Below are 27,795 nucleotides of genomic sequence, written 5' to 3'. Positions count from 1 at the left end.
ATACGGCCCAGCGAAGAAGTCGGCGTGGGGGCGACTGGTGCGGGCCGGGGCGTGCGGTCAGGGGACTGAGCGTTTCGCGGCCGCGCGAGTCGGTGAGTCGGGTGGCTGCGCGGGCGTCGGGGTTTGCGGTGCGGGCGTGGGGTTCCCGGGTTGGGGGCAGTGAGTGAGGCTCGGCCTGGAGGCTGCGACCCGAGGGGGTCTGGCCTGGGAGCCTGACCCGCCGCAGTGAGTGAGTATCTGCCTGCTCTTCGTCGCCTGGGGCGCGAATTTGGAGCAGTGGTTTCGGTGTTTATCGCTTCTCCCAATTATGCAAACAAAGCGTACTGATTATAGGTAATTAGATGACTTGGGTGATTGTTAAGAAAAGTAGAAGTACCCGCACTTCATTAATGTTTTTGTCTAGGGCTTCTTGACCTTTTAAAATGTGTGCATAATTATGCAGACGCTTAAACATGTACAAATATATATTTTTTTAAGTGGGATTATTTTACTACTTTTAAAAAATATATAGTCCACATATTTTATTTTTAATTAATTTAAAAAATTTGAGGTGTAATCCACAGAGAACATCATATTGGTTTTAGGGGTACAACATGTTTCCGTATTTGTATAGTGCTACTTTTAAAAAGCTTTTTTTTTTTAGTATTATTATGATAAAATACAGATGACATTTACCATATGTAATCATTGATCATTTAAGTCATTTTAAAGTGGGTAATTCAGTGGCATCAAGTACATTCATCCTATCTTTGAAAACTATGATGTCTTCAACTTGTGGAATGCATTTGTTCATAAATTGGTTAAAGTTGGAGCCAGCATTATGACATCACCGAGACATAATTTTGCAAGTATAATTAAAACATTTTTGTTTGCAGTTTGTTTTCATAGTATGCATTACATGATGCTGTAAATGCTTAACAAGTGATATGTATTAGGTTGATTGTTTCTGGTTTCTAAATGAAAAAGTAATATATAAAATACAGTTTTTAAATGCAAGGTACAGTTGTAACCTAAAGCCACTCTTCTGTCTTCTCACTTACCTTGGCGTAAAAAAATCAGAGAATGTTCACCTTCCTAAGTAAAAGTAGTGCCAGGAAAGAACCCCATTCTCTTTCCAACTGTTTGCATTTCAAAACTGAAAACTCATTAATATTAGGTGGGTTATTATGCACAGAAGTGTCAGAGAGCAGTTTGAGCTGTAATTTGATTTCAGGGATCTTTCCATTTATTACACACGTGTGTGTAGTTGTGTGTGTTTTCAGGGGCTGATGAATGAGGCTACTTTACATGTTCTTAAGATTGAGGGAAGACTGACAATTTTTGATGAGAAAAGCCAAAAAGATGGGAATGATAAACTGCTTTGTATACTTGTAAAGGAAGGGAAACTGATAAAATCATGAAAAATAATAACTGTGCCACTGTTAAGTTTTCTGTGGCTCCTGGTATCTCGAATTATTAATGCATGGGCAGTCTGATGTCATGCTCCTGAGCAGAAACACTGAAAGTGTGGTAAAATGTAGTGTTACTTTGTAGTCTTCAGTATTTTTAACATCTGAAAGGAGGTTCCTCTGGTGAGTCATCCTGTGCTTCCGAAGATTGAATTTTTCTGCTTATACTTTTCTTTCCTTGATCTTAGATCTCTTACCCTCCTTCCTTGTTTTATTTTACTACGTAGCACCTGATGCTGTTTCTGTCTCTTTGTCTATCTTCTCATAAGCTGCTCAAAGCAGTGTGTTTTGTCTGCTTTATTCACTACAGAGACCATAGTGTCTGGGATGTAATAGGTGCTTTAGTAAATGTTTGTTGAATTAATGAAAGAGTGAGTTCAAATTTTAGATAACACTGGACAGTATTTAGTGTCCTTGAAGGTGAAGGTGACGTCTCTCAGTCGTGTCCGACTCTTTGCGACCCCATGGACTGTAACCCGCCAGGCTCCTCCGTGCATTGGATTTTCCAGGCAAGAATACTGGAGTGGGTTGCCATTTCCTTCTCCAGGGGGGGTCTTCCCAACCCAGGGATCGAACCCGGGTCTCCCACATTGGAGGCAGACACTTTAACCTCTGAGCCAACGATCACCAAGTTAATCCTTAGTATCTAAGAAAAAAAATTAAGAAAAAGAGAAACAACTTCAATTTAAAAACCTTTTCATTTTGAGTAATTGTAGACTCACAGAGGGTGTCAGAACTCTATAGACTTCCTTTATATCTTTACCTGGTTTGCCTAAAGGTAGAATCTTGCATAAACATAGTGCAGTCACCGAACTTGAGACATTTACAGTGGTCCAGTACTAGTAATGAAAGTCCTGATTTATGGAGAGCTCCTCACTGTCTTGCTGGTATCCCGTCTAGAATCTCTCATTCCATTTAGTTGTCATGTCTTCTAGCTCCCCTTCGGTCTGTGACAGCTCCTCAGTTTTGCATGTTTTTTACCATCTTGACAATTGTGGAATATTTTGTATTTGTAGTTTTAGAGTAATCCTCTCATTTGGTTTTGTCAGATGTGCTCCTTCCATTGAGGATGATGTCGATACGTCTTTTAACTGGTGATATTACTCTTAAAAAATATTATTGAAGTATAATTGCTTTAAATGTTGTTCTAGTTTCTGGTGTACAGCAGAGTGAATCAGGTCTATGTATACATATTTCCCCTTCCTCTCGAGCCTCCCTCCCACCGTTGTGCTCTACAGTAGCTTCCCACTAGAGGTTTTACCCATGGAGTATATCTATGTCAGTGCTCCTCCCTCAGTTCATCCTGTCCTCCCTTTCCCCTGCTGTGTCCACACGTCCATTCAGTGCTATTACTCTCGATCCAGTATTTCTGCCAAGTATCAACCCTGTAAAGTTAGTGTCTGTCCTTTGGTAATTAGCAATTATTTTGAGATAGACACCTTGAGACTGCATAGAAATATTCTTTCTTCTCAGCTTTCACCTAATTAGCGCTTCTTGGTGGATCTTGCCCGAAGCAGTTATTATTGTGACATTCTTCTTGGTGCCTTTCATTTCCGTTCCTTCTGCATCCATGAACTGGCATTCTTTGCAAGGAAGAGTTGTACCTTCTCTCCCATTTATTTACTTAAATTATATCAGTTACGTCAGTGTGTGATGTTGGGTATTTATTTTGGGGGTTTATCGAGGTGTGTTATTTATTTTGTGGCTTAAATTATTCTAACTTTGGCTATTTGGGGTTCTTTCAAATCAAAGCTCCTGTTTCCCCTTACAAGTTCCCATCCTTTTTTGTGTCTTTCTCTGATTTTTTAAGGTGCCACAAGATACATCTTGTATTTCATTTCCCCCAACCCTGGAATCAACCATTTCTGCAAGGATTCCTGGTTTTATTTATTATAGAATGGTATTGAGAAACCAAATTTTGGGCACTAGGTTGAGCTCATTTCTTAGTTAGCAAATTGGTGTAAATATTATTTTAACACTGAAATGTTTTTTTAAAAATACTTTTTTTTTTTTTCTTTTCTGGCTGTGTTTTCTTTTCACGCTGTGTTGTATGTGGGGTTCCCTGATCAAGGATCAAACATCTGCCCCTTACATTGGAAGTGTGGGGTCTTAACCCCTGGGTCACCAGGGGACCCCTTGTTTTAACATTTTAAATGTGTGCCAGAAGCAGTCTTTCTTTAGTTTTTGATTGTCTTAGAAACTTGTTTGCTTACTATCAGTGTGTAAAATAAACCTTATGTAGCCTCTCACTGGCAGGAAAAACACGAGAATAAGAGACTACGCAATGAGGATTTTAAGAGGAAATCAAAATTACTCTGTATTAAAACAAAATGACAGAAGAAAATGTCCCTGGAAAATGCCCTTGTGATTTGTTGGTGTTTCCTGGGTTCTTTTCCAAGTCATTTTCACTTGGGAATGAAGTGAAGGGATAAAGCTCTAGGGGAGAAGAGGCCTGATCTGTCTCAGGTTCCTCCCCAGCTTGGGGGCTCACATTTGTGGTGTCATCTTAAGGCAATGAATGAACCTTTTCTTCTGTCCTCAAAAGCTGGTTGGGACCTGGGAGGAACCCTGAGGCATTAGAATACCTGAATTTAATTGGGCAGTTTCAGCTCACTGGCTTCCATCTTTACTTACTGTGCTGTGGGTCTTTCATTCAGACTTTGAAAGGCCCAGGAAGTCATTAGCTTTTATCCATGTTCATGGTTGCAGAGGCTGGGCTCAAAGGACTGTATTCTTTTGCCATATTCACAGCCAGTTGTCCTCATTTTTCTGCTGTTCCTTCTCATCATCTCTTTACAAATACTTCACTGACCTCTTTGGACATTTCTTCAGCAGCTGCTTCATAACAGGTCAGCTTGGAGGCTTATGTTTGGTGCTAATTTGACTGTACGCCCCAGTTTCTAGAGATAGGTCTATTCTTTATATTTCCCACTGGGGGCATTCTGTCTAGCCTCCAGTTCATTCTCTTGAGTCGCACTGCTGGATTTCTCTTCACCTGAGCTTCATTCTCTTCTCCAGTCTCTTCTGCACCTTTGGCTGGGAAAGTCTCTGCTGCTTCCTCTGACTCTCAGCTTCCTCCTGAGCAGTTGTTTCTATTCCTGTTGGTGCTGCTGGGGCCCAGCAAGCCTGGAGCCTGCCCCTGCCCCTCCGGAAGCACCTTTCCTCTTCAGCCTCCTCTTGTTGTGTCTTCAGGTCCCTTCTTGTAGGCCTGCAGTTCTGTCCTTTATCACTTCTCAGTTTGCCTTTGCTTTTGTTTCTCTGTATATTTATTTTCCTTATCCTGTCCCCTCCTTTCACTGCAAAGCTTCATCTTTCTGCCAGAGCTTTAGCCAGCTTCCTCATCATGCATAATCCCAAAGTAGTTCTTCATTTGACTGTCCATGTCCTTGTAGCAGCACCGCCATTTCTTTTATCTGGATGATGGTGTTGGACAGAGGGAATATTGAATGATACCTTCTGGACTTAGAAGAAACTTTGAGACTGAAAAATGAAGCTGGCAACTCCTTGAAATGTTATTATGATGTTTATTATAGGTACTTAGATCAGGCAGTAGCTGTGGGTGCACAACCATCAAGAGGCATTTGAAGCTGAACTCATTGTGGCCAGAAGAGGCACGGGGGAATTTAAAGGGGCCAGGATAAAGACAGAATCTGACTACTAAATGCAAAGCACATTTGCACAAGTGGAAACTGGGTTTCTCTTCCCCTCTGAGGTCTCATGAACATTATTCCTCATGGACCATTAACCATCTGGGCCAGCACAATACATTGTTCCAGTTTTCATATCAGATGATGGCAAGAGTAAGAGCTGACAGGAAGTTATCTGGCTTGGGTGCATTCTTTATGAGTCGGGTTAAAGCTCAGAAAGGGAGCTGCTGCAGGTCTAAGATGGAGCTGACAAGATGAAGTCAGTGTGGTCCAGCCACATAGATGGCATGCTTTCTTTGTCCCATTTCTGTCACTGGTCATCTTTTTTGACAGTCCTAGAAATACTAGCTGAGTCTGTGTTTTGCTTTTGGTTGAAGTAACGATTTCTAAATTTTCTTAGCTTCGTGAGAGGTGGAGGGTGCCGCCCTTTCCGGGGAAGATGACCATTGTCTGTGACTTGTGCACTGAGTAATGGGGCCACTTTACAACAGGTGCTAAGGCCTGCTGACTGCCTCTGACTTCCGTTGGAGGATGGAGGGAATGAAAAATGCCCATTGAACTCAGACGGTATCTTGAGACTGAAAACCTAGGCAGGTTATTAGAGGGTCATTAACTCACATGGTGAGATCAGGTGGACTAACTGGAAGCAGTTGCAGCTTCACTTTGTGCTTCTGAGGGGCCGCTGGGACAGGTTTATAGTTAACCTTGGGTGTGGGAGCATGTGCTTGGAAACAGGAAGTGCGTTGCTAAATTAGGTTTTATGAATGGCTAACTAGTCTCGGAGGTAATGGAAGTATGTCAGTGAAGGTCTTCATCATTGTTTGGAGGCTAATAGAACATTGCAGCCGCCTAGAACTAACGTTCCAAAAAAAAAGTGTCTGTTAACTTGAAAGCCCTTGATGACAGAAAAGTGACTTACCTTGTAGTACAGTCATAGGTAGGGTCAGTGGAGGGACGGGAGGAATTGAATGGGCCCGTGATGGTGTCAGTTATGCTAATAGTCATGCATGCTTCTTTTCTTATTATTTTTATATTCCTTTTCATTAATGGTTTAAAACAAGATATTGGATATAGTTCTTTGTGCTATACACTAGGATCTTGTTTATCCCTTCTAAATGTAATGGTTTGCGTCTGCCAACCCCAAACTCCCTGTCTGTCCCTCTCCCTCCCTCCTTCCCCCTTAGCAACCCCAAGTGGTCTTTTTTCTATGTCTGTGAGTCAGTTTCTGTTTTGTAGGTAGACTCATTTGTGTCCTGCTTTATTTTATTGTCTATTTTTGACTGTTCTGGATCTTCGTGGCAGTACAGGCCTTTCTCTAGTTGTGGGGGGTGTTTGGGCTTCTTCTTGGAGTGGCTTCTCTTGTGGAGCACAGGCTTGAGGACTCGAGATCTTCAGTGGTTGTGGCTCCCAGGCTCTAGAGCATAGCCTCAGTTCTGGTATTCAGGCTTAGTTGTTCTGCGGCATGTGGAATCTTCCCAGAAAGGGAATCAAACCTGTGTTCCCTGCATTGGCAGGCAGGTTCTTTACCACTGAGCCACCTGGGAAGTCCATTGGGTCATACTTGAGATTCTGCATATAAGTGATTCCGTGTGGTATTGTCTTTGTCTGTCTAACTTAGTTCACTTAGTATGATTACGTCTGGTTGTATCCATGTTGCTGCAAATGGCATTCATTCGTGCCTTTTTTATGGCTGAGTAGTGTTCCACTGTGTATATGTACCACTTCTTCTTTATCCACTCATCTGTCAGTGGACATTTAGGTTGTCTTCATGTCTTGGCTATTATGAGCAGTGCTGCTTTGGATATAGGGGTACATCAGGAATACCTCTTTATAGACATTTTTTGGCTTTGTTTAGTTTTAACATGCTCGCTCTTGTTTTCTTTTGCATGTTGTGGTTTTGGGCAGCATTTTACTCTCTTTTGTTCGGTGCCTCAGTTGTCAATTTTTGTCTGACGTGTTCTCAGTTCAGCTTACCTTCTTTGCTTTGGTTGTTGACTGAGTGGCTTAACTAGAACTAGGGTCAACTAGGTTTCTTTTTCCCTTTACATTGTCTTGAGATCTGCTTACAAGTTCCCTTCAAGGATGTGCAGCCTCTTCTGCCTAGTGGCCACCTTTCAGTCCAGAGTGCTAATACTCAATTGCTTTCTTTCTTTCCTTTTTTTGCTGTACTCCTTGTGAGAGCTTAGTTTCCTGACCAGGGATTGAACCTGGGCCCAGCAGTGAAAACACTGAGTCCTAACCACTGGACTGCCAGGGAATTCCAGTTGCTTTGTTTTTTAAACAGAATTATTGATCACCTTGCTGATTATAGAAATAATGTTGAACAGTTTAGGAAACAGAAAAATAGGAAGGGAAAACCCGCTAGTTATACTTGCAAAGTAGAAAACTGTGGAAAACACTTTGGTGGCCAAGGCTTGGGAACTTTGTTTGTGTATAAGCAAGTGTGTTTTATTTTTAAGACATAAAACAGTTCATAACTATAATTCCTAAAACTTAATTTATTTGGAGAAATTGGGAAAAGACAAAAAGTATAAAGAAGAAACTAACTGGCATGCAGTACACAGAAGTAAACCTCTTCTTACATTTTAGGATATTTGCATTCATTATTTTTGATGTATAGTCTTAGTAAAGAGACCTCGTACATAAATTTAAAAAATCAAATCACTGCAAATAAAGTCTCCTTTAACTGTTATTCCCAACCTCTCCACCTCCACTGTCAGTAAGAGTTTTTGTAAATCCTTTTTTGGGCATTTAAAAAGCTTTCAAGTGCTTATATGTACATCATACCTAGACATCAGTTCAGTTCAGTCACTCAGTTGTGTCCGACTTTTTGCGACCCCATGAATTGCAGCACGCCCGGCCTCCCTGTCCATCACCAGCTCCCAGAGTTCACTCAAACCCGTGTCCATCGAGTCGGTGATGCGATCCAGCCATCTCATCCTCTGTCGTCCCCTTCTCCTCCTGCCCCGAATCCCTCCCAGCATCAGGGTCTTTTCTAATGAGCCATCTCTTCACATGAGTTGGCCAAAGTATTGGAGTTTCAGCTTCAGCATCAGTCCTTCCAGTGAACACCCAGGACTGATCTCCTTTAGGATGGACTGGTTTGATCTCCTTGCAGTCCAAGGGACTCTCAAGAGTCTTCTCCAACACCACAGTTCAAAGCATCAATTCTTCGGCGCTCAGCTTTCTTCACAGTCCAACTCTCACATCCATACATGACTACTGGAAAAACCATAGCCTTGACTAGACGGACCTTAGTTGGCAAAGTAATGTCTCTGGGTTTTTAATATGCTGTCTAGGTTGGTCATAACTTCCCTTCCAAGGAGTAAGCATCTTTTAATTTCATGGCTGCAGTCACCATCTGCAGTGATTTTGGAGCCTCCAAAAATAAAGTCTGACACTGTTTCCACATCTGTTTCCCATGCAGTGATGGGACCGGATGCCATGATCTTCATTTTCTGAATGTTGAGCTTTAAGCCAACTTTTTCACTCTCCTCTTTCACTTTCATCAAGAAGCTTTTTAGTTCCCCTTTGCTTTCTGCCATAAGGGTGGTGTTATCTGCATATCTGAGGTTGTTGATTTTTCTCCCGGCAATCTTGATTCCAGCTTGTGCTTCTTCCAGCCCAGCGTTTCTTATGATGTACTCTGCATAGAAGTTAAATAAGCAGGGTGACAATATACGGCCTTGACATACTCCTTTTCCTATTTGGAACCAGTCTGTTGTTCCATGTCCAGTTCTAACTGTTGCTTCCTGACCTGCATACAGATTTCTCAAGAGGCAGTTCAGGTGATCTGGTAGTCCCATCTCTTTCAGAATTTTCCACAGTTTATTGTGATCCACACAGTCAAGGGCTTTGGCATAGTCAATAAAGCAGAAATAGATATTTTCCTGGAACTCTCTTGCTTTTTCAATGATCCAGCAGATGTTGGCAGTTTGATCTCTGGAAATGTGGAAGTTCATGGTTCACGTATTGCTGAAGCCTGGCTTGGAGAATTTTGAGCATTACTTTACTAATGTATGAGATGAGTGCAATTGAGTGGTAGTTTGAGCATTCTTTGGCATTGCCTCCTTTCTTTGGGATTGGGATGAAAACTGACCTTTTCCAGTCCTGTGGCCACTGCTGAGTTTTCCAAATTTGCTGGCATATTGAGTGCAGTATTTTCACAGCATCATCTTTCAGGATTTGAAATAGCTCAACTGGAATTCCATCACCTCCACTAGCTTTGTTCATAGTGATGCTTTCTAAGGCCCACTTGACTTCACATTCCAGGATGTCTGGCTCTAGGTGATTGATCACATTATCATGCTTATCTGGGTCATGAAGATCTTTTCTGTATAGTTCTTCTGTGTATTCTTGCCACCTCTTCTTAATATCTTCTGCTTCTGTTAGGTCCATACAATTTCTGTCCTTTATCGAGCCCATCTTTGCATGAAATGTTCCCTTGTTATCTCTGATTTTCTTGAAGAGATCTCTAGTCTTTCCCACTGTATTGTTTTCCTCTATTTCTTTGCACTGATCACTGAGGAAGGCTTTCTTATCTCTCCTTGCTATGCTTTGGAACTCTGCATTCAAATGGGTATGTCTTTCCTTTTCTCCTTTGCCTTTCGCTTCTCTTCTCAGCTATTTGTAAGGCCTCCTCAAACAACCATTTTGCCTTTTGCATTTCTTTTTTGGCAATGGTCTTGATCACTGCCTCCTGTACAATGTCATGAACCTCCGTCCATAGTTCATTAGGCACTCTATCAGATCTAATCCCTTAAGTCTATTTCTCACTTCCACTGTATAATCTTAAGGGATTTGATTTAGGTCATACCTGAATGGTCTAGTGGTTTTCCCTACTTTCTTCAATTTAAGTCTGAATTTGGCAATAAGGAGTTCATGATCTGAGCCACAATCAGCTCCCGGTCTTGTTTTTGGTAAATGTATAGAGCTTCTCCATCTTTGTCTGCAAAGAACATAATCAGTCTGATTTCATTGTTGACCATCTGGTGATGTCCTTGTGTAGAGTCTTCTCTTGTGTTGTTGGAAGAGGGTGTTTGCTATGACCAGTGCGTTCTCTGGGCAAAACTATTAGTCTTTGCCCTGCTTCATTCCATACTCCAATGCCAAACTTGCCTGTTACTCCAGGTGTTTCTAGACTTCCTACTTTTGCATTTAAGTCCCCTGTAATGAAAAGGATATCTTTTTTGGGTGTTAGTTCTAAAAGGTCTTGTAGGTCTTCATAGAACTGTTCAACTTCAGCTTCTTCAGTGTTACTGGTTGGGGCATAGGCTTGGATTACCGTGATATTGAATTGTTTGCCTTGGAAATGAACAGAGATCATTCTGTCGTTTTTGAGATTGCATCCAAGTACTGCATTTCGGACTCTTTTGTTGACCATGATGGCTACTCCATTTCTTCTAAGGGATTCCTGCCCACAGTAGTAGATATAATGGTCATCTGAGTTAAATTCACCCATTCCAGTCCATTTTAGTTCACTGATGCCTAGAATGTCGACGTTCACTCTTGCCATCTCTTGTTTGAGCACTTCCAGTTTGCCTTGATTCATGGACCTGACATTCCAGGTTCCTATGCAGTATTGCTCTTTACAGAATTGGATCTTGCTTCTATCAATCACCAGTCACATCCACAGCTGGGTATTGCTTTTGCTTTGGCTCCATCCCTTCTTTCTGGAGTTATTTTTCCACTGATCTCCAGTAGCATATTGGGCGCCTACCAACCTGGGGAGTTCCTCTTTCAGTATCCTATCATTTTGCCTTTTCATAATGTTCATGGGGTTCTCAAGGCAAGAATACTGAAGTGGTTTGCCATTCCCTTCTCCAGTGGACCACATTCTGTCAGACCTCTCCACCATGACTTGCCCTTCCTGGGTGGCCCCACACGGCATGGCTTAGTTTCATTGAGTTAGACAAGGCTGTGGTCTGTGTGATCAGATTGGTTAGTTTTCTGTGATTATGGTTTCAGTGTATCTGCCCTCTGATGCCCTCTCGCAACACCTACCGTCTTACTTGGGTTTCTCTTACCTTGGATGTGGGGTATCTCTTCAGGGCTGCTCCAGAAAAGCGCAGCTGCTGCTCCTTACCTTGGAGGAGGGTTATCCCCTCACGGCTGCCCCTCCTGACTGTGATCGTGGAGCAGCTCTTCTCGGCCCTCCTCCTCCCACTCTTTGAACGTGGGGTTGCTCCTCCCAGCCACTGCCCCTGACCTCGGGCGTGGGGTTGCTCCTCTTGGTCACCACCCCTGACCTAGACATACTTATATGTAAATAGAATTTTAGGTTTTTTTCTCCAGCTGCGTATAAGGTGTTCTTTTTAACTTAGCTTATGTTTTCTATGTTTGTTGGGAAAGATAGCAAATTTAGGTGCAACTTCTCTCTTGCGTAGCACTGTAATACTAGCCTCTGGCTGAGGACATATTCTTGCAAAGAAATTGAATCCTCACAGCCTGCGCTGTACTTCCAGCCTCTTGAGGGACTATCTTTCCCGGTTCGGTGTTTATACCCCTCTTTTCTTCTTAAGTGCGTGTGTCAGTGGCCCCCCCATGCTCACCCCGCTTTCTGTATTTCAGAAGGGGGACCGAGGACCTACCCTATTATAAAGTGAAGCAAAAGTCGCTCAGTCGTGTCCAACTCTTTGCGACCCCCATGGATTGTCCATGGAATTCTCCAGGCCAGAATACTGGAGTGGGTAGCCTTTCCCTTCTCCAGGGGATCTTCCAAACCCAGGGATCGAACCCAGGTCTCCCATATTGCAGGAAGAATCTTTACCAGCTGAGCCACAAGGGGAGCCCAAGAATACTTGAGTGGGTAGCCTATCCTTTATCTAGGGGATCTTCCTGATCCAGGAATCGAACTGGGGTCTCCTGCATTGCAGGCAGATTCTTTACCAACTGAGCTATCAGGGAAGCCCATATTTTCTTCTCTTGCTGTAAGTAAACTGTATCACTAGAACCTACTGTGTGTTTTTTCTGTTCTCAGCAACTTAAAATTATGCTCTGGTCTCTTCTGTGGTTGGCACTTATCTGCTTTTTAACCTTAGCTGCACAGCCTGACCACCCAGTCAACAGAGAAACAATTATATTATTGCTTAGGGGTCTGGTATAGTCTTTTAAATTATTGTATGGTGTTTCTGTCTATAAATTGCTACTTTTATTTAGTTGTATTGATGGACAAATAGGTCATTTCCAATATTATGTTAGTACAAAGAGTACTTTAGTAAACACCTGTGTAAATGCTTGAATACCTGTACAGTGCTTTTCCAGGGAGCTTCCTAGAAGTGAAGTTTCAGGGGCATAAGTAACATGACATTTTAGGTCTACTGCAGACTTTCAAACTACCTTTCCTGGTGGCAGTTTACCTTTACACGTCTTTCCATTGGTTTGTGCTTATGTTTTTTTTTTTTCTTTTTTTTGAGCAAGGGTGTGAAAATACAGAGACTTAGTCATATGTCACCTGTTTCCTTTGATTTTCTAAGAAGGCCTTGGTTACCCTAGGATTCTTACTACTTTTTTATATTTGTTTTTGAAGTTAAGTCTTTAGTTAGAATTTTGTTTTTTTTGTGTGTGAATCCCCTGTGAATACTGAAGGACAGCTGTATCTGTCTATGTAGGAATGGAGTTGCCAGTATTAATAGTAACTGGATGTTTAGCTTAATGATGAGACTATTTTCCAGTGTAGTTGCACAGTTTATATTCCCACCAGCAGTGTATCAGTGTTCCAGTATCTGTCTTCACATCTTTACCAGCATATGTTGTTTTCTGACTGTTTGATTCTGGCCATCCTAGTGGATGTGAAGTGGTGTTTTATTGTGGTGTTGATTTGTTTTTCTCTGATGAATATTGTTGTTGAGTATCCTTTGTGGTTTTCAGCCATCTGTATATTTTCTTTGGAGAAATGTCTACTAAGATGCTTTGTCCAATTTTAATTATGTTGTCTTTTTATTATTGAATTGTAAGTTATTTATTTTTTCTAGTGACAAGTGCCTTATGAGATATATGATTTGCAGATTTTTTTCCCTCTCTGTGGATTGGCCTTTCACTTTCTTCATGTGCCCTTTGAAGCACAAGAATTTTAAATTTAGATGAAGTCCAATTTATCTATTTTTTCTTTTCTTTTTTTTGCTTGTGGTATGCATTTGGTAGAATCTATTAACTAATCCATTGTCACAAAATATTGCACTTAAGAGTATGATAAGAATATTATAGTTTTAGCATCTGATGTTTATGTCTTTGATCCATTTTGAGTTAACTTTGGTGTACCATCTTATCCAACTTTATTCCATTCATATAGATATATAGTTGTCCAAGTACCATTTATTGAGAAGACTATTCCTACCCATTTGAGTGGTCTTGGTACACTTGTTAAAACTAAATAGACCATAAATATATGGGTTAGTTTTGGACTCTTAGTTCTTTTTCATTGATCTATATGTCTGTCATTATGCCGGTACCACAGTGTCTTGATGCTTTTTTATAAAGAACATGCTCAGTTGCTAAGTCGTGTCTGACTCTGTGACCTCATGGACTGCCACGTTCCTCTGTTCATGGGATTTTCGAGTCAAGAATACTGGAATAAGTTGCTGTTTCCTCCTCCAGGGGATCTTCCCAACCCAGGGATCAAACCCATGTCTCCTACATCTCTTGCTTTGGCAGGCGATTCTTCACCACTGAGCCACTTGCGAAGCCTGTTTTTTTAAAGAAGGTAATGAAATTTGTCATTTGAATCTTCCAACTTACTCTCTTTATTTTTAGTGATTCGATTTTTTAAACAGATTATTCTCACTCAAAGTTATTATAAAATATTGCTGTCGTCCCTGTGCTGGGCAATCTATGCTTGTAGCTTATTTTATATATAGTAGTTCATATCTCTTAATCCTCTGCCTTTATCTTGCCCCTCCACCCCTTCCTCTCCCAGTTGGTAACCACTAGTTTGTTCTGTTTCTGTTTTGTTACATTCATTTGTTTGTTTCATTTTTTAGATTCTATATTATATTTTCATTTTCTAGAGCCCACATTTTTTAGACTCCATATTTGAGTGATAACATACAGTATTTTTTTTCTGATTTATTTCACTAAGCATAATGCCCTCCAGGTCCAGCCATGTTGCAGATGGCAAAATTTCATTCTTTTTTATGGTTGAATAATACTCTACATCTTCTTTATCCAGTCATCTGTTAATGGATACTTAGATTGCTTCCATGCCTTGGCTATTTTTATAATGCCCTTATGAGGTTTGGGGTGTATTTATCTTTTCAAATTAGTGTTTCTGTTTTCTTTTTAAAATTTTTATTTATATGGCTGTGTTGGGTCTTCATTGCTACACCCAGGCTTTCTCTAGTTATGGCGAGTGGGGGCTACTTTCTAGTTGCAGTGCTCCGATTTCTCATTTGCAGTGGCTTCTGTTGTTGTAGAACATGGGCTCTGGGCTGTGCCAGCTTCGGTAGTTGTGATACACGGGCTCAGTAGTTGTGGTACACGGGCTTAGTTGTCCCGAGGCATTTGGGATCTTCCCAGACCCAAGGTGGAACCCGTGCTCTCTGCATTGGCAGGCCAGTTCTCAACCACTGGACTACCAGGGAAGTTCCCAACTTAATCGTTTTCAAGACTGTGTTGTGTATTGTGTGGGTCTCTTGAGTTTCCATATGTTAGGGTTAGCTTTTCAGTTTCTATAAAGAAGCCAGCTTGATAGGGATGTTTTGGAATCTATAGATTAATTTGGACAATTCAGTTCAGTCGCTCAGTTGTGTCTGACTCTTTGTGACCCAATGGACTGCAGTACGCCAGGCACCAACTCCTGGAGCTTACTCAAACTCAAGTCCGTTGAGTTGGTGATGCTGTCATCTTAAGAGTGCTTTGTGTTGTGATCCATGAACACAATGTCTTTCCATTTATTTAAAGCTTTAATTTCTTCTAGCAGTGTTTTGTTGTTTTTAGAGTATAAGTTTTGTTCTTTTGTTAAATTTATTTCTAAGTATTTTATTCTTTTTCATGTAATTGTAAATGGAATTGTTTTCTTGTTTTCAGTTTGTTCATTTCTATTATGTAAAAAAAGCCATTGTTTTTTTTTAATGAAAAAATTTCTTTTCTTCCAGTTTTGTTGGAATATAATTGACATACAGCACTCTATAAGTTCTAAGGTGGACAACATAATAATTTGCCAGAGGTACATCATGAAATGATTGTCACAATAAGTTTAGTGCACATTCATCATCTCATTTAGATAGAAAATTAAAGAAATAGAAAAGTTTTTTTCTTGTGATGAAAATTCTTAGGATTTTCATTTTCCTAGCAATTTTAATATATAATGTACAACAGGGTTATTTGTATTTATCATGTTGTACATTATATCCCTAGGACTTGTTTATCTCATAAGTTTAAGTTTGTACCTTTGATTGCCTTCATCCAGTGGTCCCCACCCCTGCCTCTGGTAACCACAAATATCCCTTTTCCTGGTGTGCTTGATCTTGACAGGCTCCACTATGCAAATGTTCATAGGCCGTTTTCTCATAAATCCAAAGATGATCTAATGGCATCTGCTTGCGCCTTTCTTCTCACATCTTTCCTGAATGGTAACATTGATTATTTCAGTCTCTCGCCAGTGACTTCTGATGTCGCAGCAAACGGTGTTGTCCCCAGCGGTGCTGAAAAGATACTCCCAAGAGCCCAGCAGTGATAGCCACAACTAATGCAGACTTGGTAGCACTCTGCTGGGAAAACCTTGAACAGGAGTGATGCCTCCAGGCAGGTGGTACGCTGTCCATCCAGCTCAGGCCAAGGCTTCCAGGGAGCGAGGACGCCTTCAGATGATAAAGAAGGAAGAAGAGGATGAAAGCTACACTTCAGTGCCGGCTGCCAGACCACAGACACTCAACCGTCCTGGCCAGGAGCTGTTCCGCCAGCTCTTCAGGCAGCTTCGCTACCACGAGTCTTCTGGGCCTCTGGAGACCCTGAGCCGGCTCCGGGAGCTATGCCGCTGGTGGCTGAGGCCAGATGTTCTCTCAAAGGCCCAGATCCTCGAGCTGCTGGTGCTGGAGCAGTTCCTGAGCATCCTGCCAGAGGAGCTCCGGACCTGGGTACAGCTGCATCACCCTGAGAGTGGTGGGGAGGCTGTGGCCTTGCTGGAAGAGCTTCAGAGGGACTTTGATGAGACACCATGGAGGGTGAGTGTGAGACAGTGTGCGGTGCCCAGTGAACTCTGTCTGCCAGTGCATCCACTTGTGGGGGAAGGGGCTGGACCTCTGAACCCTCACCGTGGAGGAGTTCACAGGAAGCCTTCCCTTCTCATTCCATGGCACCTGAACAGAAAAGAACTGGACCCTAAGCCAAGGACCATTTAGCAGGCAGCTCCTTCCTCCTTCGCAGGGGAGTATAAGCTCCAGGAAGAAGAGGGTCTGCAAGTATCCAAAAATAACAGTAATGAGGTTTGGGGCACATTGACTTACACAAAGTATATCTCCACATACCTAACTTGACTTGCTACCCATGTGTAAAGTGGAGGTTATCTCTTGCTCAGAAGTAGGAAAGTTAGTGTCAGGATCCTTGGTTTCTAAATACGTATTGATGAGACCTAGAAGAGCAGTCTACGTGTGTCATATTATCTCTTTCTCAGTAAACTTTTGAAGGTTTGTTGTGTGCGGGGGAGATGGGATAGATGAATGGTGAGGGCAGCCTGGGGCTAGGAACATCCTTGAGTGCCTGCCATGGGCCTGTCCTGGGCTTGGTGCTGGGGGACGGAGCTGACAGTCCCTGGGCCGGCAGCGGATCAGTTCAAGTGCACCCCGTGAGCTCCTCTGCCCCACACAGGCTGGCCTCTCAGTGCTTCTCCTACCTTTGAGCTTTTTGTGTTTAAAGAGTATTTTATCATTTTTGTAGGCTTTAAAAAATTTTTATATAATGTGTGTAATTCTTCATATACGATTCATTCATGCATAAATGAAAGTTATGTTTAAGATTTATGAAAAAAAGTTTAGGACACTTTTCCCCTAAAAGTAAAATAAAAACTAGATCAGTAAATCCTCTGAATGTGGTCTCTGAACATGGTCTACCAGCAGTATATGGTAACAAATGTTAAAAGAGAAAATCTCTTCGCTCAATTTTGGGTACTATTTTTTAAAATCTGAAAGAACATTTATAATTTTTATCAAAAACAATGAGATGTTCAAAATGACCTAAAGATAATTTTTAAAGCAAATAAGGTACACAGTAGGTACAAAGTTGTGGCTTGAGTATATTCAAATCATGTAGGACAAGGTGTGTGGTTTAAAAATCCATGAAAACATAGCCAAATGAGCAGAAAGGGGTTATCTGGTTGAAAGTTAGTTAGGAATTTGAAGATAGAAAACAGGCTGGTAAAAAGCCTACCAAATTCTAAAAAATGAGCAGAATGCTCAAGACGCGTATAAGGTCAAACTGGTGCCTGAGAGTTTGTCCTGAAAGTCGTTTGTCTGTGCTTCCCTGTTGCTGCTTTATTCTCCCTTTGGTGGGATTTGGGAGGAATAGGAGATAAACCCCTGTGGTGGCTGTATCATCTTCAGGCTGTAGCTGTGTCTTAGATATTTAATGGCCTCAGGCTAAGATCCATCCAAATTGGTACAGAGAATGTTTTGGCCACAGGACCAGAAAAACGCGAAGTTCATTGACTGCAGCTTCCTATGCTCACTTCTGTGTCAGGAGTAGCCTTACCTCCAAAGGCCAGGACTTTTGAAGTCCCAGCACAAAGGCTGCATCTCCAGGTCTCGGCCCTTTTTTTTTTTGCTCCTGAGACCTTTTTTCTGTGCGTCTATAGCTGGCACTCACAGTTAGCATTGCTGCTCCAGTGGTATTATTCTTTCATTCAGGTTTACCGTCTTGGAGTCTTGCTGCCTTTTTGAGGTCACTTGGCATAGTGTTACCTAGAGCAGTGTCTGACACTTGGTAGATATTATCCGGCTGCATCCGTGCTGTGAACCATTATCAGTTTACCTCTCAGGGAGTAATCTCTTTTCTCATTTCTAAGTTCCAGGCCCGGGGTGGGGGCTGAGGGCTAGGGGGCAGGTATCACTGTAGCACCTGAGGCTGGAACAGCAGTACTGTCACTGACTGACCAGGCACTTTCCTATGTCGAGTGAGAATCCGGCTCTACCTATCTCTGCATGGCCCTTATTAGAGCCCAGGGAGGTGGAGGGGGTGAGGGGGATCCTCCCTGGGCTTTCTGGTCCTCCTTTCTGTTCTGCCTGTAGGTAACAAAGGGCCCAGCTCACCATTTCCTGGGCCTCTGCCTTTTAGAGATCAGCCAGGTGGGCTGTTCTCTGCGTGTGCTTTCTGATTCCTACAGGGATCCTCTCACAACATTTTCTTCTTGCCAGGACCCAGCCCCTGCCCAGAGCCCAGATGTGCATTGGATGGGCACAGGAGCCCTGCGAGCCGCACAGATATGGCCCCCTGCTTCACCTCTCAGGAGCGGCTCGGCTCTGGGGGACCACCTGCAGCCTCCCTATGAAATAGGAGTGCGTGACTTCCTGGCTGGGCAACCCGGTACTTGCTGCCCGGCTCTAAGATCCCAGCCTGTGCCACACTTCCCGAACCTCCTATGATATCGTCTTTCCACCCTCTGTCCTCTCACTAGAATCCCTTCTGTCCTGGCCTTGAGCTCCGTGTCCTTTTTATCCTTCTGTGACCCACGTGTACCTGACTTTTCCTCCCATTGCACCCCCTGCTCCCTGACCCCAGCAGACATGGGGGAAGTTTGAAATGGGCATTTAAAACAGCCCATACCTGCTTGCAGGCCCCAGGAGTCCTCTGTGTGGGGGGAAGAGTGGGCTTCTCAGTGGGACGCTGGAACCGAGCTACCCTTTCTCACAGCTCTTTCTTCTTCAGATCCTCCTGCTGCAGAGGTGCCTGCCCTTTGCTCGAAGGAGGGATGCCCAGGCAACCAGGTGACAGCCCAGCCTCAGGTGAGCCACAGGACCTTTGAGCCTTCCTGCTATCCCACCATTGCTGCCTAATGGGGTAGCTGCAGCTCTCCCTTGTCCTGGGTCTTTCTGTCCAGTGACCCCACATCCCAGAGAGCAGATTGTCCCCCTGGAGCCCAGAGCTCTTGTGTTGGGTGATTACCTTCCCTTTCACCTTGACCAGATCCATCCTGTACTCAGAGCCAGCCCCACTTCCCCACTCTAAAAGCTGGGAGCTGTGGAGTGGTTCTCAGACATTGGACTGTTTTTTCCAGGGGACTGTGACTTTCAAGGATGTGGAGGTGACCTTCTCCCAGGATGAGTGGGGGTTGCTGGATGCTTCTCAGAGGAACCTGTACAGGGATGTGATGCTAGAGAATTATGGAAACATGGCTTCCGTGGGTAAGGTGTCATTGTCACCATCTTCCACCTGCCTCTACTTCTGCCTCCTTAGTTCTCATTGTGGTGCCAGGAAGGGGTCTTGACCTGAGTCTGGGTCATGTCTGTCTCACTACTAACCAAATCACTTAATCCATTACTTCAGTCTTCTTTCTTAAAAATGGGGATATAATTTCTGTCCTGCTGAGATACTATAAAAATTAAAAGTCATATGTGTCAAGTTCCTGGTTTATTCAGGCCTCAAAAAAAAGTTAGCTGATTTAACTGATAGAGTTGTCACTTGGTTCTGGAGAATCCTAGCAGTCCTTTTGCCTGTGGCTTATCTCATCTCAAGCTGGTTTTGGAAAAGACAGAGGAACCAGAGATCAAATTGCCAACATACACTGGATCATTGAAAAAGCAAGAGAGTTCCAGAAAAACATCTATTTCTGCTTTATTGACTATGCCAGAGCCAAATTGTGGAAAATTCTGAAAGAGATGGGAATACCAGATCACCTGACCTGCCTCTTGAGAAACCTGTATGCAGGTCAGGAAGCAACAGTTAGAACTGAAAATGGAACAATAGACTGGTTCCAAATTGGAAAAGGAGTATGTCAAGGCTGTATATTGTCACCCTGTTTATTTAACTTATATGCAGAGTACATCATGAGAAATGGTGGGCTGGAAGAAGCACAAGCTGGAATCAAGATTGCTGGGAGAAATATCAATAACTTCAGATATGCAGATGACACAACCCTTATGGCAGAAAGTGAAGAGGAACTAAAGAGCCTCTTGATGAAAGTGAAAGAGGAGAGTGAAAAAGTTGGCTTAAAGCTCAACATTCAGAAAACTAACATCATGGCATCCGATCCCATCACTTCATGGCAAATAGATGGGGAAACAGTGGAATCAGTGGCTGACTTTTATTTTTTTGGGCTCCAAAATCACTGCAGATGGTGATTGCAGCGATTAAATTAAAAGACGCTTACTCCTTGGAAGGAAAGTTATGACCAACCTAGATAGCATATTAAAAACCAAAGACATTTCTTTGTTGACAAAGGTCCGTCTAGTCAAGGCTATGGTTTTTCCAGTAGTCATGTATGGATGTGAGAGTTGGACTATAAAGAAAGCTGAGTGCCAAAGAATTGATGCTTTTGAACTGTGGTGTTGGAGAAGACTCTTGAGAGTCCCTTGGACTGCAAGAAGATCCAACTAGTCCATCCTAAAGGAGATCAGTCCTGAGTGTTCATTGGAAGGACTGATGTTGAAGCTGAAAGTCCAATACTTTGGCTACCTGATGAGAAGAGCTGACTCATTTGAAAAGGCCCTGATGCTGGGAAAGATTGAAGATGGGAGGAGAAGGGGATGACAGAGGATGAGATGGTTGGATGGCATCACCAACTCAGTGGACGTGAGTTTGGATAAACTCCGGGAGTTGGTGATGGACAGGGAGGCCTGGCATGCTGCGGTTCATGGGCTCACAAAGAGTCAGACAGGACTGAGTGACTGAACTGAACTGAACTATCTTTTCTCTGCTCAGAACTGTCAGAAAGAAATCCCTGTCTGGGCATCCTGCCCTGACTTCCTCCACTGGCCTCCTGGGCTTCCCCTCCTCCCCATCAAGAGCTCAAGCCTGAGAGGGTCCTGGAGAGTAGTTCTGCCTGATTCATCTACTGTTCAGTCACATCCCCTTCTTTTCTCTTCTGCAGTGGGGCCATTCACCAAGCCTGCCCTCATCTCCTGGTTGGAGGCAAGGGAACCCTGGGGCCTGAATGTCCAGGGAGTTCAGCTTAAGGGGAATCCAGGTGCTGCCCCTGCAGGTGAGTTCCAGAGAAATGACCAGGTCTTGCTCCTTTCCCATCTGCTTTTCCGTTTCTGGAGGTCTTTTACACTACGAAAACCGTGGGAAGCTCTCTCTGTTGTTTGCTAGAAGGAAGAGCCTTAGCAGTGTTGCTAATAAATGTTGGGTGCTTGGGCTTCTCCCCCCCAGAGTGGCCTCTTAGATGTTGGTTTCCGGCCTTGCCCCTCACCCAGCAGCCCTCTCAGGAGCAGCTCTTGCCCACAGGACAGCATCACAGTTGTCTTGTCCCTTCACTGATGCTCCTCCTCAGCCCTGTACTGCTCTGCCCTTCCTGCTCCTGGCACCCCTCATCCCACTTTTGCTGCTGTTCTTTGCTTGATCCTTCCCCTGTGGTCAGCTTGCAGCCCTTGCAGCCAGATCTCCTCAAGCCCTTCCTCTCAGCTCTTGAAGACCTTCCTGTCACGTGTGCGTGTCATGTTTCCTCTCCCCTCTCTTGCTGTTTAACACTCCCTTCTGAACCCTTTGGGTTTTCCCCTGGATTTGATCCGTGCATGTGGCCAGCTGGTGTACCCATCTTGCTTCTGCTCTCCCCTTTCGGACATCTGGAATACCCCTCCATGTTTTGCCTTATCCCTGACTGTTTTTGTAAAGCTACTGGCAGTCAGGCAAAAGCCTCACTACCTAAGTTGATGACATTTTTGGTCCCTCGGTGCTTTCTATATTTCCAAGTATGGGAAAAGAGAACATTCTTTAGTCCCCCCCACCTTTTTTTTTAAACCACACCTAGTGGCTTGTGGGATCTCAGTCCCCTTACCAGGGATTGAACGTGGGACATGGCAGTGAAAGCCTGCAATTCTAACCACTAGGCAACCAGGGCACTCCCAAGAGTAGTACATTCTCTTATGTTTTATTTGTGTCAGGAGAAGAGCTCCATGTGAAAACAGACAAGTTCATCTTAAAACCTGAACCTTTGGAAGAAGCAGTAACCTTAGCCACGCCATCAGAATGTCATGGTGCAGCAACTGTTTCTGAGGGACCAGGGCTCAGAGAATCCGTTGCACAGAAGAGCAGGTTAAAGGAAAGATGTGGAAACCCCACGCAAGTGAGAGTTAAGAAAGAAGAGACCAATTCCAGCCATGGGGCAGGGAAAGACTGTGAAGATTCAGGAAGAAATAATAGTCTTCATCTAAGACATACTACGTATTTGAGAGGACCCAGAAGAAAGCAGTCCCTTAAACACGGCTATGGCAAACACTTCAGGGGAAGTTCCTACCACTATGACTATAAGGAGTATGGGAAAGGGCTCAGACGCATGATGGGTGGGTTCAGCCTACATCAGAGAATTCATGCTGGACTGAAAGGCAAGGCCAAGGATGCGCATGGGAAGGACTTCAGCCTTAGTTCCCATCACCAGCATGGGCAGAATCTTCACGTGGTGGGGACACTGTATAAGTGCAGCGACTGCGGGAGAACCTTCAGTTGTAGCTCCCACCTTGTATGTCATCAGAGACTCCACACTCAAGAGAAGCCGTTTAAATGCAGGGCATGTGGGAAAGCCTTCAGGTGGAGCTCGAACCGGGTGCGACATGAGAAAATTCACACCAGACTGAAACCGTATAAGTGCAGTTTATGTGACAAAGCCTTCCGTCGCATGTCTGTCTACCGCCTGCACCAGGAAGCCCATGCTAAGCAGAAATACCTTGAATCTACTCAGGATGAAGAAGCTCTGACCTGTGACTCAGATTTTGATCATCATTTGAGAGACCAAAGTGGGGAGAGACTCTTTGACTGCAGCCAGTGTAGGAAATCCTTCCACTGTAAATCATACATTCTTGAACATCAAAGGGTTCACACCCAGGAGAAACCCTACAAATGTCCCAAATGCAGGAAAACATTTAGGTGGAGGTCCAACTTCACTCGTCACATGAGACTGCACCAGGAAGAGAAGTTCTATGACCTGGACAAATGTAGAGAAGAGTTGAGGCAGACCTCCAACTCCAGCCAGCCCCAGAGTGCCCCCACCATGGAAAAAGCTCTTGTGTGTCAGCAGTGTGGGAAAACGTTCATTCGAAAGAAGACTCTCATCAATCATCAGAGAATTCACACAGCCGAGAAACCATACCGATGCCATGAATGTGCAGAAGAGTTTCCTCACAGGTCGGCCTACATTGTTCATAAGAGGCAGCATGCCACCGAAAGAAAACCTGAGGATGCACCCTCGTTTAGTCATGACAGAGCATTCCAAGTTCCTCAGACCAGGCCCACCACAGAGGAGCCCTACAAATGCAGCCAGTGTGGCAAAGTCTTCCGCAGTCATTCGTTCCTCCTCATCCATCAGAGGGTTCACACCAGAGAGAAGCCTTATAAGTGCAAAGAGTGTGGGAAATCTTTCAGATGGAGTTCTAACCTCTCCCGACATCAGAGGACTCACTCTTTGGGAAAACTGGATGAGTACTCCGAAAGCGAAGATGCTCTAAATCTTCAGTCACAAGTCCTCACCAGTGCAAAACCTTTTCAGTGCCAAGAATGTGGGAAAAACTTTACACGTAAAAGAAGTCTTTTAGATCATGAAGGAATACACAGTGGAGAGAAGCGCTATAAATGTAACCTGTGTGGGAAATCTTATGACAGAAATTATCGCCTTGTTAATCATCAGAGAATCCACACTAAAGAGAGACCGTTTAAATGTCAGTGCTGTGGGAAAGATTTCATTGGAAAACATACCCTCTCCATTCATCAGAGAAAACACATCAGAGCAGCTGAGTCTGAAAGTGGTGTGGCTGGGCTGACATCCCACCGGGAGACAGGGGTAAAGTTACATGAATTAAAATCAGGTGAGGAGAATCCTCTTAAAGATGATGGGAAAACTTGTGATCAGAGATCTGAACTCCCTGGACTCCAGGACATACCCACTCGGGGAAAGTGCCACAAATGTAGCACTTGTGGGAAAACTTTTAGCAAGAGCTCACAGCTCACCAGCCACAAGAGATTCCATACACGGGAGAGGCCCTTCAAATGCAGAGAGTGTGGGAAGACCTTTAGGTGGTCTTCAAACTTGGCTCGGCACATGAAAAACCATACTAGAGATTAACTTGTGGTCCAACAGTTGGGGCGAGGGGGTCCTGGTTACCCTACTGGAGAACCCGTGATGGTAGGGGATGTGGGGCAGGCCTTCACAGAGGGCTCAATCCTTATTTGGGAGTTTGTGGCAGAGAATGCTGAGGATTCAAACATGTAGGGCACCTCCATCCTACTGCTGGAAAATGAGATGCTGGGGAAGAGCCTCAGTGCGTTCCAGGAAGAGGTTTGGGCCCCTCGGAGTGGGCTTCACTCTATGGCCTGAAGTTTCCCCCCAGCCAGATTTTCTTCTGTAACTCTGAAGGGAGAGACCATTGCACTTCGTGGTGGTTCAATAGAATGTCCATGGCATGGTAGGCTGTGGCTGCTGGGAAGGGTCCAGTTGGATCCTTAGTTTGCCTTTGAGTGTGACTTATGATGGTGTGTAGTCCAATTTGACCTAAAAAGCACCAGCAGCAGCAAGAACTAGTGTCTCCAGATACCTCCAGGGGCGTTCCGGCTGTGCCTTCGATCTTCACAGCTGACTTTGGGTATTTGCTGTGGACATAACAGTTGTCTCAGCTGCAAGTGGAGGAGAACAGGGTCGTGGGCTTGATCATCTGCAGAATGAAGCTCTCCCATTCCCAGCTCCATCCCCCAGGTCTGAAAGGACAGCAGCGGTCCATCTGCTAAACAAATGCGTCAGGCATCTTCCATATGCCAGGCCCTGTCGTGTGGGCCATAGACCCAGCAGAGGACTGGAGCAGAAAAGTCTGCCATCTTGGATCTTTACAGACAATAAGCAAATGAGATATATGTAGTATTTTGGGTGGTGATATGTGTTGTGGACAGAATGAATCAGCAGAGTGAGAGGGAATGCTGGGTTGGAAGGTGGATTGGGATTTTAAATAGGCTCGTCAGGGAGGGTGTCAACTGAGGAGGTCAGATTTGAACAAGGACCAGAAAGAGATCATGGAGGAAGCCACATAGGTCCGTTGTTCCTACTCAGGAGCCTTCACAGGAGGTAGTCTCCTTAGGGAATGGCCCATAGGCCCCTGAACCAGAGTGAAGTGAGCCATCTGGAAGTGAGAAGCCCAGAAAGGTGGATGGCCAAGCCAGCTGAGCATCATGGGTCCTTGCTGGGCCTTGGCTTCCTCAGAGGAGAACTTCTGGACAGTTTTGAGTTGAGGATTATGGTCTGAATCTGGACCATTACAGAATGTAGTTCAGATTCAGAGTCTCACGTGTTGAGGGCCCAAGGTCATGGGAAGGGCCTCAGAGTCATCAAGTGTGTGTTCCTGGCTTGCTGCACCTTTTCTTGGCAGGATGATCTTGGGTGAATCACTGAACACTGGCATCTAAAATTAGAGTGGCTGACTCTGCTACCCAGCTCTTGGGATTGGTGGAAAGGAGGCTTGACTTACTAAGATTCTGGGTCAGGAGTCTGATCTCTAGACCAGGCCTTCGCTGAGCTGCAGATCCCATGTCAGTTGACATGACAAACACAGAAATACCCCTTTTCTGTCCATCTTTTCATCTCCCTACTCCTTGTGCCACCTGGTACTTCATAGAGTTCCTGCCCCAGTAGGGGTGTTTCTACTGCCATTTTTATAAAATGATAAATATTTATTTTTAAACATTCAAGTCAGATTTTTAAAAATGTAAAGAGTGAAGTAAAAGTCAACAGAAATCCCTCTGTACTGAGGTAAACCTTGAATATTTTGGGATTGTGCTGATGCAATCCGTTTGGTAACCTGAGTTTTAAAATAATTATGTAAGTAGTATATGATTATGATAGAAATGTTAGTATGTACAGATTCACTAAAAGGAAAAGTCTGACTACTTGGAGCTAACTACTAAACATTTTGGTGTAACCAGTGTTGAATTTAACTTCATTACTCTTCCCTGAATGCCCCTGGGCTGAGCTGACTCGCGCTGTTTCCGTTCCCATGGAGTGCCACGCTGCTGTCTGGTCTGGCCCAGGTCTTCACTCTTTCAGTCTCAGCCTTCCCTGACCCTTGTCCCTCTAGGGATTCTCCCCTGGTCTCACCTCTCCTCCTGCTTGTATATTGCCCTGTTGGGTGTTGTCTGGATTTCCAAACGTTATTCCCATTATTGCAGCCAGACTGAGTACTCTAGAAGCCAGGTTTGGGTGTTTTTTTTCTGGGCAGAGTAGATTTTACACAAAGTTGCCTCTTTTAAGGAATGTAGAACTGAATTCATCATTTTAGTTAAGTCAGGGTTGGAACTTTTCGAAGGTGTTGACGAGTGAGCTGTTGACTGGAGTCTGCCCACAAGCGTGCCTGCTACTTGGGAGCCCAGTCACTGGTGTCTCCGAGCCAGAGGGGACCGAGTTGAGTGCCTGGGCCATCCGTGCTCACCTCACACCCTGTACTGGCCTGGAGAACATACCCCTTCTGCCAAACCTGCCCTGGATTCTCCCACTTCCTGGGAGGAACTGAAATTAGGGTTCGTGGGAGCCAGATGGGCTGGGACTCCGCAGAGGGGTGGATATCAGGAGATGTTTCAGGCAAGTGTTCAGTGTGGTTGGTCTCACCCTTGCTGACAGAACCTGTCAGTCCAGACAGAGGTGAGTGTAGAGAAGAACATGCAGGAAATGTAAATTGATGTGGACCATCTTATACTCATGAAGTTGGCTAGTTTTTAGAAGCCCTTGTGTGGGTAAGTGTATGGTACATGGGAACTCACTGCTGTGGGAATAGAAATTGTGACAGCTGCTGTGCCAAGCAATATGTGAACTCTGGTTAAGCTTGTGTATATTCTGCCACCCAGAATTCTACTCCTGGATAAAGCCTAAAGTAACTCCATTTGAAGAAGGAAATGTGTCTATGACTGTTCATTGCAGTACTGTGTAGATACCAAGATTAGGAGAAGCCTAAATTTCCATCAGCAGAAGAACAGGTTGTTTTTGGTAAGTGAATATGAAAGAACTACAGTTACATCTTTCAACATAGATGAATCAAAAATGATGCAGAGAAAGCTGCAGAAGCTACATACACCATTTATGTAAAGTTAAACATACTATGTATTTGTGGGCACATTATTTAAACTTACTTGTGTTTCACTTTTTCTGTAAAATGAGATAGTAGTGCCAACCTCACAGGGTGATGGGGGAGGGGGACAGTTAATGAATTAATGCATGTAAACTGCTTAGAATAGTGGCGGGCATGTAAGCATTGTTGGCATAAGGTAACCAGTGTTACTGTCTTACACAATAATATATTTCCTGTGATTCAAGTTATATGAAATGATGAGTGTAAATCCTGTGTTAGAATGATGTGTGAAAGCCATGCTCTGCCTTCCCAGAACAGGAGTTGCTGATGGAATCAGGGAGGGTACATGGAGGTTTCAGTTGTGTTTTTATTTCTTTTAAAATGTTGATGTAGTTGGGTTAGCATGTTGATTTAATGGGATATGTGATGGGTTTTTTTCTAACTGTGTGTTTAAGATATCTCAAAATAAAAGTATTTTTAAGCATGGGCTCTGCCATTTCATGATTTTTTAGAAATCCTGGC

At 43.8% G+C, this 27,795-nt stretch overlaps 1 protein-coding gene across 3 annotated transcripts; it reads left to right on the top strand.

The window, feature by feature from the left end:
* Window positions 1-27,760, top strand: ZNF445 (zinc finger protein 445). 3 transcript variants are annotated; one of them, XM_005695598.3, is made up of 7 exons: window positions 1-92; window positions 15,683-16,254; window positions 18,439-18,607; window positions 18,950-19,026; window positions 19,299-19,425; window positions 21,111-21,221; window positions 22,123-27,760. In XM_005695598.3, the coding sequence occupies exons 2-7, from the start codon at window positions 15,826-15,828 to the stop codon at window positions 24,291-24,293; spliced, it is 3,084 nt and encodes a 1,027-aa protein (XP_005695655.2). In that variant the 5' UTR covers window positions 1-92; window positions 15,683-15,825; the 3' UTR covers window positions 24,294-27,760. The 3 variants fall into 3 exon arrangements, with proteins under 3 accessions (XP_005695655.2, XP_005695656.2, XP_017893843.1); XM_005695599.3 differs by lacking the exon at window positions 1-92 and adding an exon at window positions 13,748-13,796; XM_018038354.1 differs by lacking the exons at window positions 1-92; window positions 18,439-18,607 and having other exon boundaries at window positions 16,196-16,254.

This window comes from Capra hircus, chromosome 22, assembly GCF_001704415.2.
Source record: "Capra hircus breed San Clemente chromosome 22, ASM170441v1, whole genome shotgun sequence".
NCBI lineage: Eukaryota > Metazoa > Chordata > Mammalia > Artiodactyla > Bovidae > Capra > Capra hircus.
Note: the sequence above shows the minus strand (reverse complement) of the source record. Positions and strands in the feature narration are given on the sequence as shown.